We start from the raw sequence: 12638 nt of genomic DNA, 5'->3' as shown, positions 1-12638 counted from the left end.
CATCTTTTTCTGTGTTTTTCTAGGTCCCTGAAACTTGTGCCCTGTTTTGTGTATGTGAGCCTGTGTGATTTCTGGCAATAGAATTTTCTCTTTCTCTTGTCCTTGGGAGTCAGTATCTGATTGTTATCATTTTGGACTCTCTGCTCCTTTATACACTGTATTTCTCATAGACCTTTGTCTGAATAATGTTCTTGTATTCATTCAGATTAATCTTAAAATGGGTTTTTTGATATGTCATCTTTAGGTAACATAATGAAAACCTTCTTAGACTTTTAAAATACAAACTATTCCTAAGCCCTATTTCCTCATCTTTTACTTGCATGTATTATTCGAACATGAATATAGGACTTTATGCTAGTTTGTATTAATTTTCCTCTTATGGGTACTAGCTCTTCATTTCAGACCACATTTTTGGTTCCTGGTTATGTCATCTAAAATATTAGTTATTCTTTTGAGAATTAAGTCATTCACAGTTAAGATAATCGTGACTTTTAGATTTTCATCCAAACATTGGTGGTGATAAACTTATCTTAGTAGAGTATTTTCTTTATTTATTTTTATTTCTTTCTTTCTTTATTTGACACAGAGTCTCTCTTTGTCGCCCAGAGTGCAGTGGCGCGATCTCAGCTCACTGCAAGCTCTGCTTCCCAGGTTCACACTATTCTCCTGCCTCAGCCTCCCAAGTAATTGGGACTGCAGGCGCCCACCACCATGCCCGGGTAATTTTTTTTTTTTTTTTTGGTATTTTTAGTAGAGACGGTGTTTCACCATGTTAGCCAGAGGATGGTCTCTATCTCCTGACCTCGTGATCCGCCTGCCTTGGCTTCCCAAAGTGCTGGGGTTACAGGCATGAGCCACCCCGCCTGGCTGAGTATTTTCAATTTAATCACTATATTTTCAATTTAATCACTATATTTCTGTTAGGTTGGTAGGCTGGTATTCTTTAAATGATTCATCGATCCATTAAACAGTTGGTGAGTGCCTGCTGTTTTTCAGGCACTGTGCTAGGCAGTGGGCATATGAACTCAGTAAGACAAGATTCCTGCCCTCAAGGAGTTTCCAGTGTGGGGGAAGGTTACATTAGTAAATCGTCAGTTCCAGTGCATCTTTCCTCTAGGAGAGATGTGCATAGAGTGGTATTGTTTCCACTTTCTGTAAGAATGGTGTAAGTGATTCGCCCTTGATCAAATAGCTAGTAAGTGTCACAGCCTGGCTTCAAATTCAGATATTCTGACATGTAACTCTGTGCTCTTCCTGTTTTTTTTTGTTGTTGTTGTTTGTTTTTTTTTTTTTGAGGCGGAGTCTCGCTCTGTTGCCCCCAGGCTGGAGTGCAGTGGCGCGATCTCGGCTCACTGCAAGCTCCGCCTCCCGGGTTTACGCCATTCTCCTGCCTCAGCCTCCCGAGTAGCTGGGACTACAGGCGCCGCCACTACGCCCGGCTAATTTTTTGTATTTTTAGTAGAGACGGGGTTTCACCGTGTTAGCCAGGATGGTCTCGATCTCCTGACCTCGTGATCCGCCCGTCTCGGCCTCCCAAAGTGCTGGGATTACAGGCTTGAGCCACCGCGCCCGGCCTGTGCTCTTCCTGTTAAACCACCCAGGGCTAGGCTGGCCACTAGAGACAGGTTTTGTGTGGATTATGTTCTGTAAACTCAGGAAAATTTCCTTTTTTAACCACATGAAAACTATTTCTGTCATTGTTTTCCAGATGCAGCCTTACAGTCCTCAACATCTGTAGGATCTCCATTTCCTTTGTACACAATGTTGTAGCTAAGAATACCACCTTTTTGGTACACTATGGGATTACAGCCCCATTATTCTGAGTAGTATCAGTCAAATTCCAGAAGCAGGATAGTACTCATAATAAACTAAGTTATTGTAATGACCCTTTGCCTGTCTCTTAGACTTGTAGTCATTTCACTTCTCACTCAAACTGTCTTTCTCTGATCAAGAAGTTCTTCTATAGATATCAATCATAAATAACACTTATTATTCTTTCGTTTCCAGCAGAGGATAGAGCATTTACATGATTTTATAGCATACTATTAATAAGAGGACTGTTCCTGCCTTAAGGAAACTCATTCTGTCTAGATTGGTATCTCTCGTACTGTGCCAGGAATGTGTGTAATAAGTGGAATCTTAAATTTTCAGAATATAAGTAGATTCCATTGGTGAGGATAACTTTTTTATATAACTGCCTTATATTGTGTGTTTATTTAATTGCTTTAGTTTCTGGAATATTCTTTTTTTTCCACTTGAAAGTTTTTAGTTTATTAATCATGAAAAAACCACAGCGGCCACAGATAACATCCTTCCAGCACCTTTGCTCCTTCGGCTTTTTGCCAGCACCAACACTGGCCTTTGTAGTCTGCCTAACTTTCTTCATGCTGTTCTTGCATTCCTTTCATTGCTTTCTTGAGGTCTTTTACTTCTCACACAGGCCATGTCTTGTAAGTCTATGTTTGTGTTCCTTTTCGTTTGCATAATCCAAGGAATCATAAATTATGCCAAAGCCAGTAGTCTTGCCACCACCAAAATGAGTTCTGAATTCAAAGATGACATCTGGTGTGGTCTTGTACATTTTGGCTACTTTTTCCCAAATTTCTGTCTTAGGTAGTGTTGCCTTCCTGGGGTGAAGGACATCAATGACCATTTGTTTTCTCTGAAGTAGTTGGTTGGTCATGAACTTTCCAGTTTGGATAGTTACCATGTCGTTCATGATGGTGGTCAATCCTCAGACAGCTGAGGAGGAAATGAGTTTCTCTAGAGTATTCTTATCAGGAGCTCCAAGCTCTGTATTTGTTTTTTTCCTTGTACAATGTGAACTAACAACTAAATAAACAGGATAACAAAACCACAGTCATTTGAAAATATGGCTTGGGGGATATATACATAACATTTTCTTTTCTTTTTTGAGATGGAGTTTTGCTGTTGTTACCCAGGCCGGAATGGTGCCATCTTGGCTCACCACAACCTCCACCTCCTGGGTTCAAGTGATTCTCCTGCCTCAGCCTCCTGAGTAGCTGGAATTACAGGCATGCACCACCACACCCGGCTAATTTTGTATTTTTTAGTAGAGACGGGGTTTCTCCATGTTGGTCAGGCTGGTCTCGAACTCCCAACCTCAGGTGATCTGCCTGCCTCGGCCTCCCAAAGTGCTGGGATTACAGGCGTGAGCCACCGTGCCCGGCCATATTTTTGTGAATGTGTATGTATATCTGTATGAGTGTTATGTATAAATATGTATATTTCCCTCCCTGATTAGACGACTTCCCGGAATCTACAGGAGTAAAGCGGATTGTCCAAGCCCTGAATGCCAATGTGTGGTCCAATGTAGTGATGAAGAATGGTAAGTAACTTGGGACTCAAGTCATTTTTTTCCTCTTATTCCTTGTAAGTTTTAAATTATTCAGATACATGTGGGACCATTAGTACTATATGAAATCTGTAGATTTATTCCAATTTCAATTCCCTGATTGAAGGAAGTGCCAAAGGTAGCATTTCTAGGAATTTTTCATATATGTTTAATAGTTAATTCAGTAAGAATTTAGAGGTTGCCTGTAATACACCAAGCATTGTCTTTGGCTTTGAGAAGTACCTCCAAAATTATAAGACATAGACCCTATTATTAAGGAGCTCCTAGTCCAGCTATGAAATTCAAGCATATACTTTTCAAATGCCAGGTAACTATGCAAAGCAATCTGTGAAGAGTACAGATGACTGATGCAGGCAGTAAAGTGCATAGAATCAGAAATATGGCTGTTGTGTTAGGCTCAAGTATAGAGAGAGAGCTTCAAGGAGAAAGTGTGTCCTGACAGTAGTTTTCCAGGAAGGTCAAGATTTGGACTGATGAAAGGGGAGAGTGGCAAGTGGAGAAGGAAGCATGACATAGAGAATAACAGTTGTATGTTCTGACCAGCCTGGGCAACATGGTGAGAGCCTATCTCTATAAAAATTAGCTGGTCATGGTGGTATGTGCCTGTGGTCCCTGCTACCTGGGAAGCTGAGGAGGGGGAATTGCTTGAGCCCAAGAAGTCAAGGCTGCAGTGAACTGTGGTTATGCCACTGCGTACCAGCCTGGGCAACAAAAAAAGTTACGTGTTCTAGGGTCACTAAGAGAGTATCACCTAGCATTTGGAGCTAGCTTAGAGAGAGGCCTGAATGCCAGTCAGGAGAATTTTAGGTTTTTCCTGTAAAAATCGGTGAGTCACTGGAGTTTTTTAAATAAGGGGTTGATGCAAAGAAGGTGGTGTGCAGGGAGGTTTGACAATTGAAGAAAGTCAAGATAGAGTCTGAAGTAAGGGAGACCAGAGCTTTTGCAGCAGTTCAAGAGTGAGGTGCTGAGGCTGGGGGTAATGTAGTGGCTGTGGCCATGAGGCAGAAGACTGGATCTGAAGTACAATCTGAGGAGGGTAGGCTAGTGCACACTGGCCTCTTATAGTCTGCATTAGTTCCCTAGGGCTATGGTAACAAAGTACCACAAACCATATGACACAGAACAACATGAATGCATTGTCTCATAGTTCTGAAAGCCAGAAATCCAAAATCAGGGTGTTGGCAGGGCCATGGTCCCTCTGAAGGTGCCAGGGAAGGGTCTGTTTCAGGCCTGTCTTCTAGCTTCCGGTAGTTCCTTAGCTTGTGGCAGCAAACTCCAGCCTTCACATGGTGTTTTCCCTAGGTGCCTGTCTGTGTCCACATTTTACAGTCACATCGAAGTAGGGATCTACCTACTACAGTATGACCTCATCTTAATATATCTGTAGTCAACCTGTCCAAATAGGGTCACATTCTGAGATACTGGAGGTTAGGAATTCAACATACAAATTTGGTGGGGGATACAGTTCAGTCCATAACATAGTCTTTTAGGAATTGCTCCCTGTATAGGGTTTTTCTGTCTTATAGCTCTGGGCTGCCTCAACAAGTATGCTGAGTGAGACACTACAGAAGGGAATGAGAAAAATCATATTTTACAGCCAGGCGATGTGGCTCACATCTGTAATCCCAGCACTTTGGGAGGCCGAGGTAGGCAGATCACAAGGTCAGGAGATCAAGACCATCCTGGCCAACATTGTGATACCCTGTCTCTACTTAAAAAATACAAAAATTAGCTGGGTGTGGTGGCACGTGACTGTAATCCCAACTGCTCTGGAGGCTGAGACAGGAGAATCACTTGAACCAGGGAGTCAGAGATGGCAGTGAGCTGAGATTGTGCCACTGCACTCCAGCCTGGCAACAGAGCAAGACTCCATCTCAAAAAAAAAAAAAAAAAAACTACACACACACACACACGCAAAATGAAAAAATCGTATTTTACAGTGAGCTTACCCCATCTTCCCTGATAAAGGTCAAGTAGAAGACCAGTTTTATAGAAATAGAATATTTCACTTCAGTTTTTGGTAGACCCTTGAGTGTTAAGTGAGATTGGCGCCCTTTAGCTTTCCTGAGGTCTGATCTAACCCTTGTCATCATTAGAGAAGTTCCTTCTGGCATAATAAGGTATTCCTTCCTCTCCTTTTCTTCCCCTCTCCATCCTCCTTCCTCCTTTTTTCTTTCTAGGAGGAATCTTATTATGTCTGTTACATTGAATTGCAAGGGTGCTAGATTCTATTTTATTGATGTAGCAGTCTAGATAGATCTAGAAAGAATAAGGAGTTTTTTGGGGTTTTTTTTTTTCCTTCTCCAACTTTTTTTTTTTTTTTTTTTAGACAGAGTCTCACGCTGTTGCCCAGGCTGGAGTGCAGTGGTGCGATATTGGCTCACTGCAACCTCTGCCTCCCAGGTTCAAGCAATTCTCCTGCCTCAGCCTCCTGAGTAGCCAGGATTACAGGTGCACACCACCACTCCCAGCTAATTTTTGTATTTTTAGTAGAGACAGGGGTGTTTCACCATGTTGGTCAGGCTGGTCTCGAACTCCTGGACCACGTGATCTGCCTGCCTTGGCCTCCAAAGTTCTGGGATTACAGGCGTGAACCACCCCACCTGGCCTCTCCAACCTTTATTTTAGGTTCAAGGAGCACATGTGCAGATTTGTTACGTGGGTAAATTGTGTGTTGCTGGGGTTTGGTGTGCAAATGATTTTATCACCCAGGTCACAGGTAGTGAGCATAGTACCTGATAGGTAGTTTTTCAAACCTCACCCTCCTCCTACTATCTCCCCTCAAGTAGGCCCCAGTGTCTGTTGGGCCTCTTTTTATCTCCATGTGTATTCAATGTTTAGCTCCCACTTACAAGCGGGAACATGTAGTATTTGGTTTTTTGTTGTTGTTGCTGTTTTTACTTCACTTAGGATTATGGCCTCCAGCTGTGTCCATGTTGCTGCAAAGGATATGACTTTCTTCGTTTTTATGCCTGTGTAGTATTCCGTGGTGTATGTGTACCACACTTTTTAATACAGTCCACCGTTGATGGGCATCTACATTGATTCTATGTCTTTGCTATTGTGAATAGTGTTGTGATGAACATACACATTCATGTGTCTTTTTGGTAGAATGATTAACATTCCTTTGGGTGTATACTCAGTAAGGGGATCGCTGGGTTGAATGGTAATTCTATTTTAAGTTCTTTGAGAAGTCTCCAAACTACTTTCCACAGTGCCTGAACTAATTTACAGTCCCACCAGCAGTGTATAAGTACTTCCCTTTCCTCTGCAACCTCACCAACATCTGTTATTTTCTCACCTTTTAATCATAGCCAGAATAAGGAGTTTTTCATTTATGTGGTTATCTCTCTGTTACCAGAACAAATTCAAATTAAGACTTGGTCCTTCTCATTCATCTATTCAGCAAATCCTTGTTGAGCATTTACCATAGGAAGGCTATAAAAATAAGATTTGGAACATAAACTGGATCAATTTAGAATAAAATTATATTCAGTGGTGCTTGTTATATTTATGAGAACTATTTTCACAAAGTCTTCTTTGGCTTTATTCACTTTTTGAAAAATCTCTGTCCCAAGTTCGTATATTAAAGAACTATTGCCTTGTAATGTACACTTATGGCTATAAATTGAGAAGTTGGACTAAACAGGCTTTATTACTTTGGAAGTATGGTCAAAGGTGTTTCCTGAAAAAATGCCATTTTACTTGTTTTAGACACTAAACAATATTCTTAAAAGAACTGCAAAGCAAGGAGGTACATTGTGGATTTTTCATGGTTCTTTGCCCTGAGGTTTCCTCGCTTTCTTTTTTTTTCTTTAGAGTACTGGTACACTAGTTTCCTGTTAACCAAAAAACAACATACTGCCATTAATTAGCTTAACTTCATTTTAAGAGGATCGTGGTGTAAGTGGTATGAAGATACAATGAATGACATTTTGATGCAACCCAGGTCTTAGGAAGTATGAAGGACATCCTTTTAGAGCCCTGCATCTTACTTTAGAGACAAAGCTCTCTGGATATATGATGGGTCATATTACTCTTCCAGGGTAACCTACCTCTTATGCTGTTTATAGAGCCTGCTTTGCTGGCGATCTGTCTGCGTGCCCAGTGAACTGTGCCTTCCTCAGCCTGCTTTTCTTGAATGTCCAAGTGTTGTCTGCCAGCAGGTGCTCAGACTGGTTTATTTGTTTTAGGGGTCTCTGTTTTTCCTACTGTTTTTTTCTCTTTTATTTTCTCCCCTTTTCTCTTTTTTAAATTGTGGTTAAATATACATAAGAATTACCATTTAAAATATGCATTTCAGTGGCAGTAAGTGCATTCACATTGTTGTACAACTATTGCCACCAACAAAAATTTTTAAATCAAAAAGTTTTTTTAATTAAAAAGTTTGTTGACAAAGTAAAAAAACATAATAGAGGTACTGATTACCTTTTTCAAGAGATTCATAATGACCAGCTTTTGTTGTTTTGGTTAGAAAAATTACTATAATCACAATTGATTCTTTGGGATTATTACATTGGAAAATTATATAATGCCAGTTGATTATTTGGGATTATGTATTGTCTAGTTAGTATTTATTGAGCAGTAATAGAACATTTAGGTTATGTCATGCCACTAATTTTGTACAGTTGCAGAAAAATATTTGTTTGAAACTCTTTTAAAAATATTTAAATATGCTCAATTTGAAAAAACAATTCCACTTCTTGTAAAGGATTATGAACATCTAGCTGTTGCAACAAATGGCTCTGAAAACACACAAATCTAACTCAGGTTTTATTTCTTTGCAGTTTCTTGGACATTTGACATTCAAAGGTCTAATATTTTATCTGAAAATCTAGTTAATTAAAAATGTAAGAGATGAATTGCATTCCTTCCTGCCCTCCCCCCAGATAAAGTGGATGTGTTTTCTATATGGGAATTCATGATTTAATGAGGGATTATTATAAGTCTGAACAACTTACTTGGTTATAGAATATCTTCATAACTTTTTTCCTTTCTTCTTAAAAGTTAGTAATACACAAGCAACCAAAGGAAAAATAGATAAATTGGACTTCATCAAAATTAAAAATGTTCATACTTCAAAGGACACTGTCAGGAAAGTGAAGGATAAAAGATAACCCTCAAAATGAGGGACAATATTTGTAAAACATGTATCTTATAAGGATCAGCAGAATGTATCTAGAATATATAAAGAACTCTTACAACTTAGTAATAAAAAGACAACTAATCCAGTATAAAAATGGTTAAGAATTTGGATAGGCAAGAAGATACACAAACGGCCAGTAAGAACATGAAAAGATGCTTAACGTTGGCTGGGCATGGTGGCTCACGCCCGAAATCCCAGCACTTTGGGAGGTCGAGGCAGGAGGATTGTTTGAGGTCAGGCATTGAAAACTCACCTGGGCAGCATAGTGAGAACTTTGTCTCTACAAAAAAAATTTAAAAATCAGCCAGCCATGGCGGCATGCACCTGTAGTCCCAGCTACTGGAGAGGCTGAGGCAGGAAGGATCACTTGAGCCTAGAGTTCAGGTGATCTAAGATTGTGCCACTGTACTCCAGCCTGGGCAACAGAGACCCCAATCCAGTATTGAAAAAGAAAAGAAAGAAAAGATGATTAACATCATTAGTCACCAGGAAAATGCACATCACAACAATGAAATACCACTTCACACTAGGATGGCTAGGGTCAGAAAGATAGTAACAAATGTTGGTAAGGATGTAGAGAAATTAGAATCCTTGTACACTGATGGTGGCAATATAAAATGGTGCTGCAGCCACTTTAGAGAGTTTAGTAATTGCTCAAATAGTTAAACATAGGCTGGGTGCGGTGGCTCACGCCTGTAATCCCAGCACTCTGGGAGGCCAAAGCGGGTGGATCACAAAGTCAGGAGATAGAGACCATCCTGGCTAACACGGTGAAACCCTGTCTCTACTAAAAAATACAAAAAATTAGCCAGGCCTGGTGGCGGGCACCTGTCGTCCCAGCTGCTCGGGAGGCTGAGGCAGGAGAATGGCGTGAACCCAGGAGGCGGAGCTTGCAGTGAGCCGTGATCGCGCCACCCCACGCCAGCCTGGGCGACAGAGCGAGACTCCGTCTCAAAAAAAAAAAAAAAAAAAAGTTAAACATAGATTTACCATATGACCCAACAGTTCCACTCCTGGCTGTATACACAAGAGAACTGGAAACATGGGCACACAAAACGATGTGTATAAGTGTTCATAGCAGTATTATTCATAATTGCCAAAAAGTGAGAAAAACTGCTGAAAACAAAATGTGATGTATCCATACAATGGACTATTATTCAATCCTAAAAATGAAGCATGCTACAATGTGGATGATCTTCAAAAATGTTATGCTAAGTGAAAAAAGCCTGACATGAAAGGCTACATGCTATAGGATTTCATTCATATGAAATATCCGGAATAGTTAAATGCGTAAAGATAGAAAGTAGATTAGTGGTTCCCAGGGGCTGGGAGGAGAAGTTGCTCATGGGTATGGCATTTCTTTCTGGGGTGATGAAAATGTTCTGGAATTAAATGGTGGTGATGGTTGCACAACTTTGTGAGTATACTAAAAACCACTGAATCATACATTTTTAAAAGGCTGGATTTTATAATATGTAAATTAAATCTCAATAAAAAGAAAGAAAAGGAGGAAGGAAATGATACCACCAATGATGATAATAGTAATAGTAGAAAAGGTGGTGGTGGTGATGATGGAAAAGGGAGAAGTGGCAGTGATACTAATAGCACCTGATGGTATATGTGCAAAATCTCATTTAGTCCTCACAAAAGCCACATGAGTTAGGCTCAGTGAAGCCAAGTAATTTCCCCAAGGTCATATAGCTCATCAGTTCTCAAACTTGTTTGCACATTGGAATCACCTGGGAACTTTAGTGACCTAGGAAGCTTTTGAAACCTATGCTACCTGAGCCTCACCCAAGGGAGGGGCAGCTACAGTGTTTTTTAAGTGCCTCCGGGATTCAAATATACAGCCATGGTTGAGAACCACTGACATAAATGATAGTCTTCTAGTTCTAACTTTTAAGAGTCTGTGCTTAATCCATGGGAATAAATTCATCATTTTGAAAGCCACGTTAGCCCCTTGCCTGACCTGCTTTCTCTAATTCCTAAATTATGTAGTATTGAAAAGTGACTTTTGGCCAGGCGCGGTGGCTCACGCCTGTAATCCCAGCACTTTGGGAGGCCAGGGTCGGCAGATCAGTTGAGGCCAGGGGTTTGAGACCAGTCTGGCCAACATGGTGAAACCTCATCTCTATAAAAAATACAAAAGTTAGCTAGGTGTGGTGGTGCACGCCTGTAATCCCAGCTACTTGGGAGGCTGAAGCACAACAATCACTTCAACTCGGAAGGCAGAGGCTGCAGTGAACTGAGATTGTACCACTGCACTCCAGCCTGGGCGACAGAGTGAGACTCTGCTCAAAAAAAAAAGAGAAAAAGAAAAAGAAAAGTGACTTTTCAAGTCAGAGAAAGAAGACAGGACTATGTTTAATATGGAGTCACCTATAGAGAAAGGTGAAAATAGTGGACATTCCTTCTCGTACTTCCTGTATATTTGTTTCTAGTGTGGTTTAGTATCATGCAGAGGTCAGCAGTGCTGTGACAGTCCTTCTTGAGATCTGAAGGAAATAATACAGCTTTTATAAGTAGCTAATTGTCTGGGAGCATAATTTAGGTGCTGAGTGTATCTGGGCCATTTGAGTTTTCTTCTGCTGGCCTCAGATCTCTCTAGTCCATATTTAAGCTCCAGTTTCAAGTGTTGATTAATTCATACAAACAATATTTCTTGAGTACTTGCCCTGTGCAAAGTATTGGTCTGTTTGGGATATATCAGTGAACAAATTAAACAAAAATGTCTGTGCTTAGGAGCTTTCATTCTGGTGGGAGGCTATAGTCAATAAACAATACAAGCAATTAGTATGTTATATAGTATATTAGGAGATGATAAGTGATATGGGAAAATAATAAAGCAGAGTTAGAGACATTGAGATTGCTGTGTAGATTGCAATGTTAAATAAGGTGGTTCGAGGGAGGTCTTCTTGAGATTTGAGCAAGGAGATAAGGTGTTTCACCATGTGGATATCTGGGAGAAAAACATACCAGGGACAGGGAACAGCTATAGCAAAGGCCCTAAGGTGAAAGCACACCTGGTGTGTTTGAAGGATATATTAGGACGCTTGCTGGCTGAGCAGTAGAGGTCAGAGAGGTAACAAACGGCTAGATTATTTGGGGCTTCGAGGGCCATCATAATAACTTTGACATTTACTCAGAGTAAACTAGGGGACTGTTGCAGGGTATTGAGTGGGAAAGTGATATGATCTGACAAGGTCTAAAAAGATCACTCTGGCTGCTCTGTGGAGAGTAGATGATGAGGGTGAAGAACAACCAAGATCTCTTAGGGGCCTATTATAATATTCCGAATAAGATAGAGTGATGGCTAAGATTGGGGCTGGGACAATGAAAGCAGTAAGAAAAGACTGAATTCCAGATATATTGTGAGATAGAGCCAGCATGGTTTCCTGCTGGTTTAGATATGGGATACGAGAGAAAGAGAGTAGTCAAGGAAGACAACAGGATTTGGGCCTGAACACTTAAAAGATTAGTTGTCGTCAACTGAAATGAGGCAGCTATAAGATGAAGCAAACAGGGTCACATATCAGTAGTTCAGTTTTGGACATGTTGAATTTGACATGGCTACTGAGACCTCCAAGTGGCTGCTAGACCTCCAAGTGGAGATATCAAGTAGCCAGTTTGCGAGATGTGTGGAGTTTGGGGAGAAAGGCATTTAAAACCTTGAGCCTTGATGAGATCACCAAGGGAGTGAATGCAGTACTTAAAGAAGACCAAGGACTCAGCCCAGGGACATTGCAACATCAAGAGACAGGGAGAAGAGAAGGCACCAGTAAAGGAGACTGAGGAAGAAATGTCAATGAGGTAGAAAAACCAGGAGAGTGGAGTCTTATTCTGGAAGCAAAAGTGAAGAGTGTTTCAAGGTGGAAGGAGTGGTCGCCTATGCCAAATGCTGCTAATAGGTCAAGTAGGATGAGAATAGAGAGCTGACCCTTGGATTTAGCATTAGTGACCTTGAAGAGCAGTCTCGGTGAAATAGGTTGAAAGATAAAAATTGAAGATAGTGACTATAAAAACTCTTGAAAATTTTGCAGGAAAGGGGAGCAAGGAAATAAGTGAGAGCTGGAGAGAAAAATGTGGTTGAGATTTTTATTGTTTGAGATGAGAACA

At 40.7% G+C, this 12638-nt stretch overlaps 1 protein-coding gene and 1 pseudogene across 4 annotated transcripts in view; one reads left to right on the top strand and one right to left on the bottom strand.

Moving 5' to 3' along the window:
* AAGAB (alpha and gamma adaptin binding protein) overlaps positions 1-12638 on the top strand; it is a 61351-nt gene that overhangs the window by 25907 nt on the left and 22806 nt on the right. For all 4 annotated transcript variants that reach the window (XM_025390860.1, XM_025390859.1, XM_025390857.1 and 1 more), the window contains exon 5: positions 3266-3349. In XM_025390860.1, coding sequence (XP_025246645.1) covers positions 3266-3349 — 84 coding nt within the window. The remainder of the gene's footprint in view (positions 1-3265; positions 3350-12638) is intronic.
* LOC112628003 lies at positions 2213-2719 on the bottom strand (annotated as a pseudogene).

The sequence above is a fragment of the Theropithecus gelada genome, chromosome 7a (assembly GCF_003255815.1).
Source record: "Theropithecus gelada isolate Dixy chromosome 7a, Tgel_1.0, whole genome shotgun sequence".
In the NCBI taxonomy this organism is placed as follows: Eukaryota; Metazoa; Chordata; class Mammalia; order Primates; family Cercopithecidae; genus Theropithecus; species Theropithecus gelada.
Note: the sequence above shows the minus strand (reverse complement) of the source record. Positions and strands in the feature narration are given on the sequence as shown.